Source organism: Pogonomyrmex barbatus, unplaced genomic scaffold (assembly GCF_055798465.1).
Source record: "Pogonomyrmex barbatus isolate J1 unplaced genomic scaffold, ASM5579846v1 scaffold1, whole genome shotgun sequence".
NCBI classification, from domain to species: Eukaryota; Metazoa; Arthropoda; class Insecta; order Hymenoptera; family Formicidae; genus Pogonomyrmex; species Pogonomyrmex barbatus.
Window position 1 is genome coordinate 15,188,176 of NW_028297098.1, and position 13,759 is coordinate 15,201,934.

The 13,759-nt window shown below is 51.6% G+C and overlaps 1 protein-coding gene across 4 annotated transcripts in view; it reads right to left on the bottom strand.

Annotated features, from left to right (window-relative positions):
- dac (dachshund family transcription factor) overlaps positions 1–13,759 on the bottom strand; it is a 186,063-nt gene that overhangs the window by 4,530 nt on the left and 167,774 nt on the right. For 3 of the 4 annotated variants that reach the window (XM_011649959.2, XM_011649957.2, XM_011649958.2), the window contains 2 exons: positions 7,407–7,553; positions 6,099–6,356 (listed from right to left, as the gene is read on the bottom strand). In XM_011649959.2, the coding sequence (XP_011648261.2) occupies positions 6,099–6,356; positions 7,407–7,553 (405 nt within the window). The remainder of the gene's footprint in view (positions 1–6,098; positions 6,357–7,406; positions 7,554–13,759) is intronic. The other variant, XM_011649960.2, reaches the window with a different exon arrangement.

Below are 13,759 nucleotides of genomic sequence, written 5' to 3' on the forward strand. Positions count from 1 at the left end.
CTCCTTGGGCAAAGAGCAATGGTAAAATCCAATTGCGAGGCTATTAAGTCCCGGTTAACCGGCGTGCGCGCGAACGTGCGAGAGGAGTCAGCATCAACTCTGTGCTCTCTGTCCTCCGTTCCTCCTTATCCCTGGTGCTCTATCCCGCTCCATCTTTATCACCGGTGCCGGGACTAGAGACGGCGGGGCCGAGATTCCATTATGCTTTGAGCAACAATAGCTAAGGGCTGTTTCGTGGCACGTGGGTGTGAATTCGTGCGTTCGTCAGGGCCGTTATATTCCACGACTTTGGGGCACACGGAAAGCAATGTTTGCGTTTCGCTGAGCCAAATTACCTCTCGCGCCCTTATCCGCGCGCGGGGTGTCGCGTCCCTTTGATATCCAAATGACAATTTAACTGCTCCAGATATAACGCCGCTCGCCCGCTTGCTCGCGCTCGCTCGTCCTTCCACGAGGTCTGACGAAGAAGGGTGAGAGTAGGTAGGGAAGGAAAGACACCTCGGGGCGAGAGGGGAACACCTCGGGCCGATTTAAGGAAACTTTCTTGCCCGATTCGGAACGGCCGAGAATACACCCTTTTGTTGCGTCGAGCCGAGATAAAGACCACGAAAAAGCGATTTGATTGATTGTGCGCGTACTTCTTCTTTTTTTTATTCTTTTTTAGAGATTCGCGTCCCTCATTTTGTTCCATTCTAATAACTTGGCGGACATTCGCCACCACCATTTATTGTTCGCCAGTCCGTCCGACATAAGAAAGTGATGTGCGCGGCGACGACGACTTGGAAATCCAGATTCGCGATTTCTCGCGGATATCGTTGCGTGTATAGCGTATCGAATGAAGAAAGAAGAGAGCTCGTCGCTCGATCCTGTGGAATTCTGCAGAGAGCGTATCTCGAGAGTCCAAGAAGAATGAGCCGCTAATAGTTTCGCTACCGTCTTACACACCCTGACAAATCGTCCGGACAATGAAAACAATTTCAGGCCGTGCCCCGCCGTACGGGGGCTACGGCCGGGGCCCTAAACGGTTGGCATTGTATGCCGCTACATCGCGCGCCATATCGCTCCCCCCCCCCCCCGGCTTTTTGGAGGGGGTGGCGGCGCGGCGCGAGGCGAGGGCCCCCTAAAAAAGACGTTCGCGCTGAAAAAGAAGCGGGGGCCCCGATGGCTCGCCCCTCTATGACTTCGCATTTATCCGCACGTAATTAACTCCGGCACAATGCTGGCCGCGAGGAGAGGCCACCTTGCCTCACGGGTAGAAGAAGAAAACGAACCGAATCGAAACCCGAGGACGGGGAGAGAATGCGAGAGGGAAGGGCACGCTTGTGCAACTCGGGAGTCTCGCAAGAACTGGAAAAACTCCCGCGTATTGTTCGCCCGGGATCGAAGAATACACCTTTGCTCTCGTACGCGAACTTCATTATTATATTCCACTTAAAACCCAGTCCCCCGGCGGGATGGATTCCACGAAGAAGACCAATAACTCGCGATTGATAAGCACTCTCTCGCCAGACGCTCGCTGCTCCTTATTCCACGGGAAGTTTTTTGCGATTACACAGCCGAGTAGTTTCCTCCGCGAAACCTGCCCGAGTACGACGGCCTTGGATTTTAACCGGATTTGCCGCGGCGGCGCCGGATATCAGATATAATCGTCAACGTGATGAGTGCACTCGACATGTTCCGTTCTTGCGCGACCGGTGAAAAAAGCAATTTAAGTATCACATCTCGAAGCGACGGTAATTGGCTGAATGCTCTTGCTCACTCGAGGATCTCAAAGTACCGAGGGGTTAGTGACGTTCGCGAGCAAAAAAGAATATAGGGCGCGGGGGGGGGCAGCGGGAATAAAGAAGAGATGCGGAGACATCTAGGGGGTTGATTTCGTGTAGCATCACGTTTTTAATGCTCTGATCTTTATGTAAAGCAGAAACAAGGTTCGAAAAGCGGAGAGAGAAATGATAGCGGTAGCGGAGCGGACGAAAAGCGGAGGGCCGGAAAGCGAAATATAGGCAGGAGGGGAGGGGGTGAATAGAAGATGCGAATAGGAGTGGGGATAGGCGCTTGAGCGCCAAGCCGACCATGAAATTGTATGAATCAAGGAGCAGCGCGGAGACACAAAAAGCGAAAAAACTGGCAGAAGAGAGGATGCGGGGGGAAGGAAGAGGAGAGAAACGAGGCTGAATCTCCGGTGTGCCCGGGCCTCCTCTCCCTCGCTTTCGAATCACGCGAATCTTATAATTTCAAATTTCCGCTAACTGCTATCATTCACCATCCTCCACTTCCATATTTTCATCTTCTTTCTCTCGATCCTCTTTGCCACGTTTTCGAAATCCGCTCGGGACGCTAATTTGCGATTCACTTGTGACTTGTCGATGCAAAGTCTGCCTCGGAGATGACAATATATTGGTAAAAAAAAAAAAAAAGAGGAAAGAGCAGGCAATATCCAAAACGATCGATGATTGTTTCGCTCAGTAATTGTTCTTTCTCCCACGCGCATAAAAATCTCTCTCTTCCGTATGCCATTCGCGTCAAAGCTCTCGAGTAACGAATTTAATCCCCTCGCAATCCGCGCGCCTTTCCAATCGGCGCCCGCGGCGATGCAAAATCATAAGTCGGGGGCAAACCTCTCTGTTGTTCTTCCTCCCCCACTTCTCTCTCTCTCTCTCTCTCTCTTACTTTTTTTTATACATTCATAGTGAATTTAAAAATTTCGAGGAACATTATTATATTTAATTAATTCGTTTCTTCATAATGTCGTAATGCGAGGAAACATATATATATATATATATATATATAGATATGAGAAAATATAGGCATTCCTGAGATTTCATCATTTGAGATTCGTTATTCGCGTAGAAGAAAGCAGAAGAAAAATGCCCGATCAAGACATAATCGTCGCACAAGGAGGGAGGCTCGGAACAACCCCAATATTCCTGACAACACCTATCTTACCGTCAGCTTGCAACCACGCGAGCTACCATCGCGTTCAGATCGAAACTCTAACCTTTCTGCCCCCTCTTCCCTCCCTTGTTTCCCCCTTCTGTCTTCACTGTCCGATTTCTCCTGTCCCGGCTTGTTCGCCGGAAAACCACGTCGTCGTACTTCATGGATATATTCAGGGCGGGGGGGAGGGGGTGTTTCCGAGCTCTCCGCCCTACCTCCACCGCCCACGTCGACGCGTCGGCTTCCTTCGGCTTTTATATCGCTCGTACACACGCGTCACGCTTTATCACTCTTCCGCGGGGTTATTGTCTTTCCGCGTAATGGTCTACGCACGTGCACATACGCAGGTGCGACGCTCGCATTTTCTCGGCTGCGTGGGCGGCTGGAGAGCTGGAAATAATCTGGCGTGCGCGCGCGTCTAACAGAACTCGTTCGTCGCCGTCATCGTCGTCGTCGTCGTCGTCGTCGTCGTCGTCGTCGTCGTCGTCGTCGTCGTCGTCGTTGTCGTTGTCGTTGTCATCGTCGTCATTTTTCCTCCCGAGGCGATACGCTTGATTTGCGGGACTGAGGCTTAAAACTTTTTACTTCTCGACAACGTTTGACTTTCATTTTTCTCCCTTTTTCAGTTTGTAGACCGCACGGTATTCAAGGTTAATTCATTCGTGGAAGCGCCCGAGCGCGGCGTGTAAAGACTAAAAGGGTTTAGCGTTTAACGACGTTAAAGCCGTAGCCGTATGCTGATGCTGATCTCACGAGACATCGATGAAAAATGATACCGGCGTGCCTCGATGCCTCGATCGCGATTATTCCCATTTCGAATAATTCCCGAGGACTTCGTCCATCAAATATTAATGCCCGCGCGGCGATTTAGAGTGATTGCGGTCGCAGGGTGGAAGATGGAGGTACACTGCATCACACCGTAGAGCAATTTTGCCAAGTCTCGGTGTGGGTGTGTTCGTACGTGCTACGTCTCTTCATGCGGTGGAAGAAACACGGTCGGGTAGGATAGGAAGGGGGGGGAAAGAAACAGGGAAGTTAGACGAGGGGGGAATAAGGCGGGAGGGAATAAACGATAGAGACGGCGAAGCTGAAGATGGTGGTTTGAGGAGGAGAATGGAAGGAGCGAGAGAGAGAGAGAGAGAGGGGGGGGGGAGGGGGAGGAGAGGAAGAGGAAGAGGAAGAGAAAGAGCAAGAGTACTGCGAAATCGGGAGGGAGATAGGACAGGGGTATGGAAGGGGTAGGGGAGGAGGGGGTTATGGTTGCTGCGAAATTATTGCATATAGTCTGAATATTAAAGCGTGGCAGAGTGCTTCGTCGTACTCTGCGGATGGTGGACGACGTGGAGGAATCGCGCGTCGTGCATACTTGTACACGTACACCATGTTGCACGTACGTACACATATGCACGCGCGGGAGAGAGAGAGAGAGAAAGGAAGAGAGCATCGCGACGTAAAGGAGGGGGCGGGAGAGGCGGCAGGGGGCTGGAGGAGGTTTAAGGGAAGCGCGCGGAGGGAACGCGCGCGACGTGAGTGGAAGAAGGAAGGGAGGACAGGTAACGCCACCGAGAGCCGCGCGTTGGCCGCCGGGGAAATTACGGCTCCTTCCTTACTTGCGAGAGATGTGCATAAACTCTGCATTACAGCCAGTGGCGCTCATGTGAGCGAGCCACACGCGAGAGGAGATACGACGGTGTCGCCGCGATGACGCACAGTCGGAGAGATTGGGGATGCGACGTCAGACGCTGTTAGCATCAGATGTCCCTTCACGAAAGGATTTTGATAGCTAGAGCTTACGCCGCGTCAGGATTTAGGATCAATTGAAACAGGTGGCAACGCGAATACTTTTCGACGAAAGAGGGGAATCGGTCTGTTTGAACGTCCTGTTACACAATTAATATACAAAATACTTTTAGATAACCGATTCGACGAATGTTTAAGTTGCAATATCGGGGTAGTGCATCGGTGCATAGGCTAAAAAACTTGAATGTTACGGGAGACATGTTCCTCAATGGCGACGTGAATGGAATGAGAGCCATCGCTCGTATAGAATGCATGACTCGAAGACGCGGCGGCGGTGGCCCCCGAGGTCCCCTCAGTGGCGTAAGTACCCACCTCAGACGACGTTACGTCGAACCTCTTTCCCCGTGTTTCCTCTCGATGGTCACCCTCTCCCGTCCCGTTCTCCTATCTTGACGCTACCGCTCTGCTCGTCTCGTTGTCTCTCCTCTCCCGCGTCACCCCCGTCTAAATCTCCGTTGTTTATTGCAAATGGATTCCGCATCATGATGCCCGGGTGGCTTCGGGACCCTATTCAAATACCTCGTGTTTCCTCGTCAGGACCAGTTCGGTTCCTTCCCCCTCCCCACCTTCCCTTTCTCAATCTCTCTCTCTCTCTCTCTCTTCTCCGTTCCCCCTTCTACCCTCTTCGTGCACGGGGTTGTTATTGCCGGCGGCGTGATTGCTCTCGCTCGAGATCTTTCGAATAATTTACTTTGCACGATACCACCACGACATACTACCGCCGTCCGCCGCGCTGTCTCTCTCGCCCTCGGGGTCAATCTCCTCTCTTTTCTTCTCTCTCTTTCTCTCTTTTTTTTGTCAGGGTAATCGAGGATCGAAAGCACTCGGCCGGAAGATCAGAAAAATTGAGTGGATCCTAATACGGGAATGCGATTATCCGAATTAGCGGCGGATCCCGCCGCTGGCTCTGGGCCTGGATCTTCGGATCGTCCTTCCCCCGTCCCGTATCCCCTTGATCTCAAGTTTCTAACACGCGACTGCTACTTTCTCGAATTACCGTGAATTTTATAATGTAGATAGCAGCTTTCCTGGACGATTTTATTCCCTCTCGTCAGGCAACTTTCGGACGTTTTCGAATTCTTTTCGGAATATCTCGACGAGGTAGTGTAATTCGACGGTGAAACCCGAAGAGAACACCGCCGTATTGGGACATGGCTGGGATTTCGAGATATCGGGAAAAGAGGCGGAGAGGCGGGAACGACATGACTATCCTCCGTTAACGATAAGTGGCTTTAAATATTCCCTGTTTATTTTTCCGCGCGCGATTTCGTGGCAACACCGTGGGAACTGCGAATTGTCGGCGAGACCGATCGCAATGGGGTACGACGAGGGTGAAGTAGCGTGCCGTTGGGAGAACTGACCTTGGTAGTTTTGCCAGAAGGCCGACGCCTGGCTACCGATGAGATCCAGCCCGTATCCCCATGCGGGCTTCTCCGGCGTCGACGGTTGCTGAGAAGGACGCGGCACTTGCGCCTCCCGGTACTGCTGGGCCGCTGCCTGTTGCTGCTGAAGGGGTTGCTGCGGCTGTTGTTGCTGCGACGACTGCTGCTGCGACTGAGAATGTACCGGGCTAGCCTCCGGCGGCTCCGAACTCGTGCGCGCCTCCGCCGTTACGTTCTCTGCGTCACAGAAAGATAGAATTCGTCCGATTATCGCGATGTTTACAAAAAAAAAAAAAAGTTCGCCTCTAAATTTACGCCCTGACGTGGCGGAATAGGCACAAGATTCAAGCATCGACGAAGAAGCGAGAAACACACTTTTAAGGTAGCCCGTGATCGTCTCGCGACTCACCCCGACGGGTCGTTCAAGTGGCAGAGTGGCGGAGTGCCGTTTGATTTGAAATTAGTATCGCGACTCTCTGGATTTGACAGGATTAATCAGCGGTACCGGTGACGGCAGCAGTAACAGCAGCGGCGGCGGCGGCGGCGGCAACGGCAGCAACGGGGGAGGTAACGCGAAAACGATGAGGTGGAAGAGATGGTAGAGAAGGCAGGCAGAGCGGAGGAAGGTGGTGGGGCCACAAGACGAAACATTATATCGGAATAAGAGATTTCACTTAAAGGGTTTCGCGTTTGAGTTTTGGTAGTGACAGGAAGAAGGGTGGCGTGCCGCTTGTTGCTGCTACTTCTACTTGCCGGAGGATCATGGGGCGAGACGCGCGGTGCCTAGTCAAGGTGCCGGAGTGACGGGGGGAGGGCGGAGGATAGAAGGGAGAAACAGGCTGCCATCAGCCAGCCGACGACGGAGAGAGGGATTGCATCGCCGGCAGGGGGATAAGTAAGGAATCATATTCTGCCGGGTGTCAGGCTGTTTGCTCTGCCTCGGCGTATTAATTAATTTATTCCGAGATCACCGCTGGCCTCGGGGCTGTTAACGGAGAGACTGACGACGAGCTCGCGAAATCCTAAGAAAACCCGTCCATTTGCAGCGATAGCCCGCGTCTCTCGTCTAATCTACGCGATGAAAATCGAAATCTTTTTTTTTCCCCCTCTCCCAGCACGATGCGAAAGAAATATGAACGAAAAGCGCGAGAACAGCGTTTCCAAAATTTTCTCCTTAAGCTCTCGAGTATATAAGCTCCTTAAGTAAATGATACTTTTCAATCTCGATAATAAATATAAATTTGCCAGTGTGGAAGCTTGTTCGTGGAGAGGGCGATTCGCACGTACCGGTAATCGCTCTGACTTGCTCCGAGGACGCGCCCGTGGCTTTGAGGGCCTCCTCCAGTTGCGTGCGCCTCTTGATCTCCAGGTCCAACTGCTCCTGCAGCCGTTTCCTCACTCTCCGTTCCTTCTTTAACCGTTTCTGGTAGACCACTGCAACAAAAGAGAACAACGGTCGTTTAGAATGACTATTATAAGGGCGACGAATGTCGATTCCGCGCATTTCCAAGTACGGAGTGACGAGAAAGCAGACGCGGCAAATCCGCGCTGACCATCTCCGTTCCCCCAGGTGGCGGAACCCCGGCGTGGTCAGAGTCCGATGAAATTATCCTGGCGTATCATTCTACAGCGGGGGGCTTCACACTGAGCACGGCGGGCCCGAAAACTCAAAGTACACGTCTAGGCGGGGGTCCGATCGTCTCGCCAGCTACCGTGCGCAGATCCGACGGTAGCCGCTCGAGTCGAACGCCCGAGACGAATCGTTTATCGATTTCTCACAGTGAGTCACGCCGCTAAAAAGATACAGGGAGCTGCATCGGACTCTGACATTTGCATAATATATGAGTATTATATGAGTATTAAGCTAATGCGAATATATGCAAACACGTATAAAAAACCTCAATAAGAAGAAAAGGATAATCGCTTTTCCGAGTCTGTCATTCATCATTTTCTTCATTTGCTTTGCCGATATGATATTTAGCCGATTATGCGAAGAAACGCAATTAATTTAAGATAAAACATGTAAAAGGAATAAATTATTGAAGATACATTTTATATACTTTTATACGTTTATGTTCTCTCAAGACAGACTTGGATTTAGAAAAAATTCAGCATGGAACGCGACGGATGGAGTCCCACTGTAAAAAAGTTTCTCTTCGTACTTGTTTGAAATTGTGTCACGAAGATATTTCAAGGCGACTTGTTGTTGACCACAAGTGTTACGACAATGCAGGTAGGCTTGTTATTCGTTCTTTCGTGTCAAATCATTCATTCTTGGTTGCCACGTTTTCAGACTTCTTTTCCGGATTCCAACGTTCCCGTTCTTTGTCTGCCAGTGCAGAGACTTACGCGAAATCAATCCGCTGTGATGCGCGCACATGCGGATATGCGTCTCAAAGACACACACGTACACATACGCGCGACATGTAGGAGGGCACAGATTCGTCACGGCGACGACGGGTGTGCGACGTAGGTTAGTTATCGCTCAGATATAGCGTACAGGTCGATCGATTTTGATCGGTCGAAACCCCCCCCCCCCCGCGTCGGCATCTTTGAATGAGCTCTTTCTCTTTCTCTTTCTTTCTTGCTCTCTGCGCCCGGTTTAATTATTTTCCGTCATTGTGAACCGGCGCATCCGGCCATTGTATCTTCTCCGGACGCATCTCGGCCCTCGACACTTTCGGTTCGACCTCTCTCGCGAGCCCCGGCTTTGTTCGACGACGATTCCGCTTTGATCGTTCCTCGTTGCGCCGACTTCGACGAATAATGGCGCGGCGCGGCGCGTCCCCGTCCGTCGAGAGACGTTGACCGGTTCTTGTGTCCGTTCGATTCCCCCGCGTAAAGATTTGCCCCGAGGCAAAAAGATTAGGGTTCGATCGGTTTACTCTGCCTCCTCGATTTCATTTCTTCGATCTCTCCCAAAACGTCGTAAAGGCAACAGCAACATCGCAAGTGCACGCTTCTTTCGAGCATCGAAGATTCTTATAAGAAAAAAAAAAAAGGCAAAATAAACACGCATATTGATTTACCTCCTTTTTCCGATATTAATAATTTACACGAGTTATCCTCCCCTACGTATAAATACGCATTCCTCATATGGTCGGTTGACGTACCGAGATGGATCTGTCGTGGATTCTTCGTGATGGTAGCTCGACGGAAGACGGTAGCTCCTACTCATGTTCTCTCGATTTAACATTACCCTACCCTGACAGGTAAGACGGTAGCGCGAGCCGTAGGTACCACGTCGCCGTGAGCATACTCGACTACGACGACATTACCTTATCTTCGCTCTCGTCGGTATAGCATGAGAGATTAGGGCACGCAGCTTTAATCGCCCTCCACTCGCGCGTCATTTCTGGAACGGTAATCAGAGGATCGTATTGCCGCCGTGGAAGTAAATCGTCGTGAGTCCGTGGCAAAGGCATCCATCCACTTTAGATGCAAATGCATTTCTCATTCGACCACACATCACAGCATCGCGAGAATATCAAGAACTTTTTCTTGAATCTCGCTGCGTGTGTCGGTGTGGTGTACGTATGCGCATGTGCGGGCGATCAAATGTCGCGACGGAGGCGTCGTCCTCCTCGCCGCTTTCCTGGATCTCAAACTGAAATTGAACGTCCGCGGATCCGCCGTGACTCTACAGTTCGGATTCAACGGCAGGATATCATCGACGAGCCATCGTAAACGGATATCACGATCCTATCGATCGTATCTCGCAGGTGGCCACCGGTTGAGCATCACTGATACGTGATTGATTCCCGGCAGACAAGGCGCAGACAACCCCTTCGTCCCCTCTACCTCTTCGCCATAGCCGCGTGCCCCTCCTTTTCCTCCCTGCCTATACACCTCTTCGTTTCCCTCTCGTGCACTCTTCTCCTTATCCACTTTGGCATAACGCGCCTCCGAGACGTTTCTCTTCGTTCCTTTTCTCTCGCTCTCTCCATCTTTCTCTTTCACCTGATGTTTCGTTTCCTTCGTCCTCTCTCTTTCTCTTTCTCTCTTTCTTTCTCTCCTACGTGAAATGAAACAAGGGTGGAGAGAAAGTGGGAGAGGGTGGGGGCGGACAGGAGGACGAGGAGGGCAGAGGGAAGAGGTGGTTACGGGACGGCAGCGGCAGAGAGGAAGAAGGGGGCAGACTTCTCGTAGTGACGGGAGGGACGGTGAGGAGGGAACGGGGGGAGAGAGAGCGAGCGAGCGAGCGCCGGGGTACGGGGGGACAACATTATGATGCAAAGATGGCGCGGCGGCGGCACCCTAGAATTAGCTCGAGCACTCGCCATTGGCCGCTCAGCAAACCACTCCTTCGGTAACAACCGACTGCATACGTTGCATACTAAGGATACACGCGAGCCGGCAAAGAATTGCCCGGAATGGGGCTGCTCGCTCCAAGGATCCGAAGATTGTCCACGCCGTGCCAGGCCAGGACGAACGATGTATCCGGCAGATCTGCGGGATGCTGCTGACTCGCGACGAAGGACGAGCCTTTTTTTTTCTTCCGTGATACTTTGTTAGGCAATCGCGTGAGAGCCGCTCACGCCGATCCTCATGATTGTAAACTCAGACAGGATCCCCTTTATGCGGTTGACTACATTGTCCCGATTTTTCTTAAATACAGACCAGTCGGGATATTCTTTTACACGGATATGCGTCACATTATTTTTTTTTTCCTTTCTTTCTGCCGTCATCGTGGCACGAAGAGGGCATCATCGTGAATACCGAATCTGCGAATCCTTGGCGACAGGCATCGTTGTATCTAATCGAGTTCGTCCGTGACCGCCGCGCAAACTCGACAGAAAACACCGACACGGTGTGTCCCTCGGAAGATACCAATCGAGCGACGACGACAGCGGGTCTTAGATCGAGGAGGAACTGGTAATTTGATGCTAGAGGATAGCAAAGAGAAAGATTGCACGGAACAGTGTTGGTGATGGCTGGGCGCGGACGTAGCTGCGCGGGGGTCTAAGGTCTTAGGGATGATTCTAGAGTCACGGTCGCACGATCTCGCTCTCTTGAGCTCCAACGAGACGCGAGTGTACGACGACGGACAATACTTTGCCGGTCGCGAAAAACTCTGCCGTTCCACAGTTCGTTCCTCTCTCCTTCTCTCTCTTTCTCTCCTCCTCTCTCACTCCTTTCCTCCTCATCTCTCGGTACCCGTCGGAGATACTCGAGCTTTTTGCGCGTTACCTCGTCTTGGATGTAACTGCGGCGTAACTTCTTTCACGACCAAATCGAGCACGTTCGGTACCGAGAGCTCGCGCTCGGAGCTCTGGGCTGGTAACCCGGTAACTATCGGGGCAATATCGTCTCAGGATTTCAAAGCGCTAGCTTCTTTCTCGCATTCCTACGAACGGCGGAGGAAAAACGTCGTGGTATTCGATCGTTATCATCTGCGTCTATCCTTTTCTTGTGTATCTTCCGCGATCTTAATTATTCCCAAGCGCGTAATTGCATACTTTGGGTACTCGACTATGTCATCCGAGCGTTCCCACATTCGTGCTTCTGATCACCGATCTATCGAGTCTATTTATTCGTACATTCCTAAAAGTGCCAAAAATATTCCCGTTTGAATCTTTTGGCGTATTCGAGACCGACCATCGCATGCGACTACATCGACGACATCGATGATTACGCAAGATGCATAACGGAAAAAGGAAGAAATCCGTGGTCGATTATGAAACCAGAGTCATGCAACTCGTGGACGGTTGTCTCCTGATGTGGTAGATCGCAGATAGCTGAAATGCCGAGTCGCCGTACATCGGGCGGGAAGGCCGCGACGAAAGGGGCACGGGAGAGAAACGGACAGGCGAGAGAGAAAGAGTGGAAGAGTGACAGAAGAGAAAAAGACGGAAGGGGAACGAAGGCGGAGAGGGTGGTCCATTAGATAATGCAGTCAACAGAGAGAGCGGCCTCTCTCATCGGGCACGTCAAAATACATCAGCTACCACTGTGCGCTCGCTCAGAAATCCTCTGACCGCTCTCGGCGTGGACTCCCCACGTCGAAGACTCGTTGGCTGGTGACTCTCTCTCTCTCTCTCTCTCTCTCTCTCTCCCCCCCCCTTCCTCCCTCTCTCAAAGTTCACCGTAGGTTTAACGCTCGTCCGCCCGACAGGACACGATAGATCTCGATCGCCGATATCGAGTTCCGCGGCGGCGGGTAGGTCAGAAATCGCCGGGTTCCGTATGAGAACGCAATACCGAAGCTACTTAACCTCGGCGATGAAAGCATCCTGGCATCAGGCTGATTTATTCCGAGATATCTGCGGATTCCTCTTCGAAGTAATTTCCAAATTATACCAACTCCCGTCCCGGCACGAGATCGGTATATTTGTGCTTGACGAGCAATACGGAATAACATTTTCGCTATTATAAACACAGCAGAAAAGCAAATTGCTCTTGAAAATTATAATATGTGTTTTGTCCATCAACAATGACGTGAAACGCCGTCGCGGTCGATTGAGAATAACGCTTCGGGATCGTATCTACCGGACGCAAACAATCAATGCGGGGCTAGGAAACGTAATAGCCGAATCCAATCAGGAAACCCGCGGAAACTAATATAGAGTCAGGGCGTCTTACCCGAACTGTGTTTAATACCCAAGCCGAGAGCAAAAGAGAGAGAGAGAGAGAGAGAGAGAGAGAGAGAGAGAGAGAGAGAGAGAGAGAGAGAGGGGGATAGAGAGGGAGAGTGAGGGGCCCTCCGGGAATAGCAATATGATTTACATTTTGTGGTTATATTGACCATTCTCGCCACCTGCAGCACTCGCTCTCCTTCGTGGCCCCCGGGCTGCGCCAAGAATGACCGGCTTCCACTTCGGAAAAATTAATAATAGCTCGCCTTCGGGTTCGTTAAAACGATCACCGTTCCCATTCCCGTGCGGCAATACCAGCGACTGCGATCGACATTTTTTTCTTCCGCGACAACCCAACCTCGCGCGCAATAAATCGCAATTTTATAATTACTTTTCCCGGGCGTTTCCCTCTGAATGCTTCGTCCCTCGGCCACGAACGAATGATATCAATGTTAATCGTATACGACGATTTTTCCGTCTCCGGCAATAATTTTTTTTTTTCTTTCCGCTTACCCGTCAGACTCGCCCGTTCAATCTGGGCGCGGTCGCCCGTTAATTATCAGTATTCGCGAATTAATCGTGCGACAGCGAAACGAAACGATGTCGGACGACGTTGCCCGAGTTGTTATCCCTCGAGGAGATCCGGACTTGCGTAAAGAGGGGGGAGGGGGGGGGGCAAGACGGTACACGCGTAATCGCGGTAAACGCGTAATTACAATTCATGAAGGCGGACGGACCGGCGTCTGGACGAGCTCGTAATCTCCGCAGAACGCGTTCTCGAGGGCTTCCCAAAACCAACCGAAACACCCGTTATCCGGTGACAGGGGGGGAGGGGTGCAGGACGGTTCTTAGGCACCTACTAGAAAAGCCGCGGTCGCTCGAGCAACGCGCGCGCTCTTCTCCGACGGACAGCATCTGCGCTCTACGGCTCTCGATATCCATACTGTGAGCTGTGTCTTGAATAATATTACACTTAGCCCGTACCCACTCGGACGATTATAGTTGGAGGCAACGTCGATAGTAGTAGTTAGACCGTGCATCCTGTGCGAATGCTAATTTCGCGGG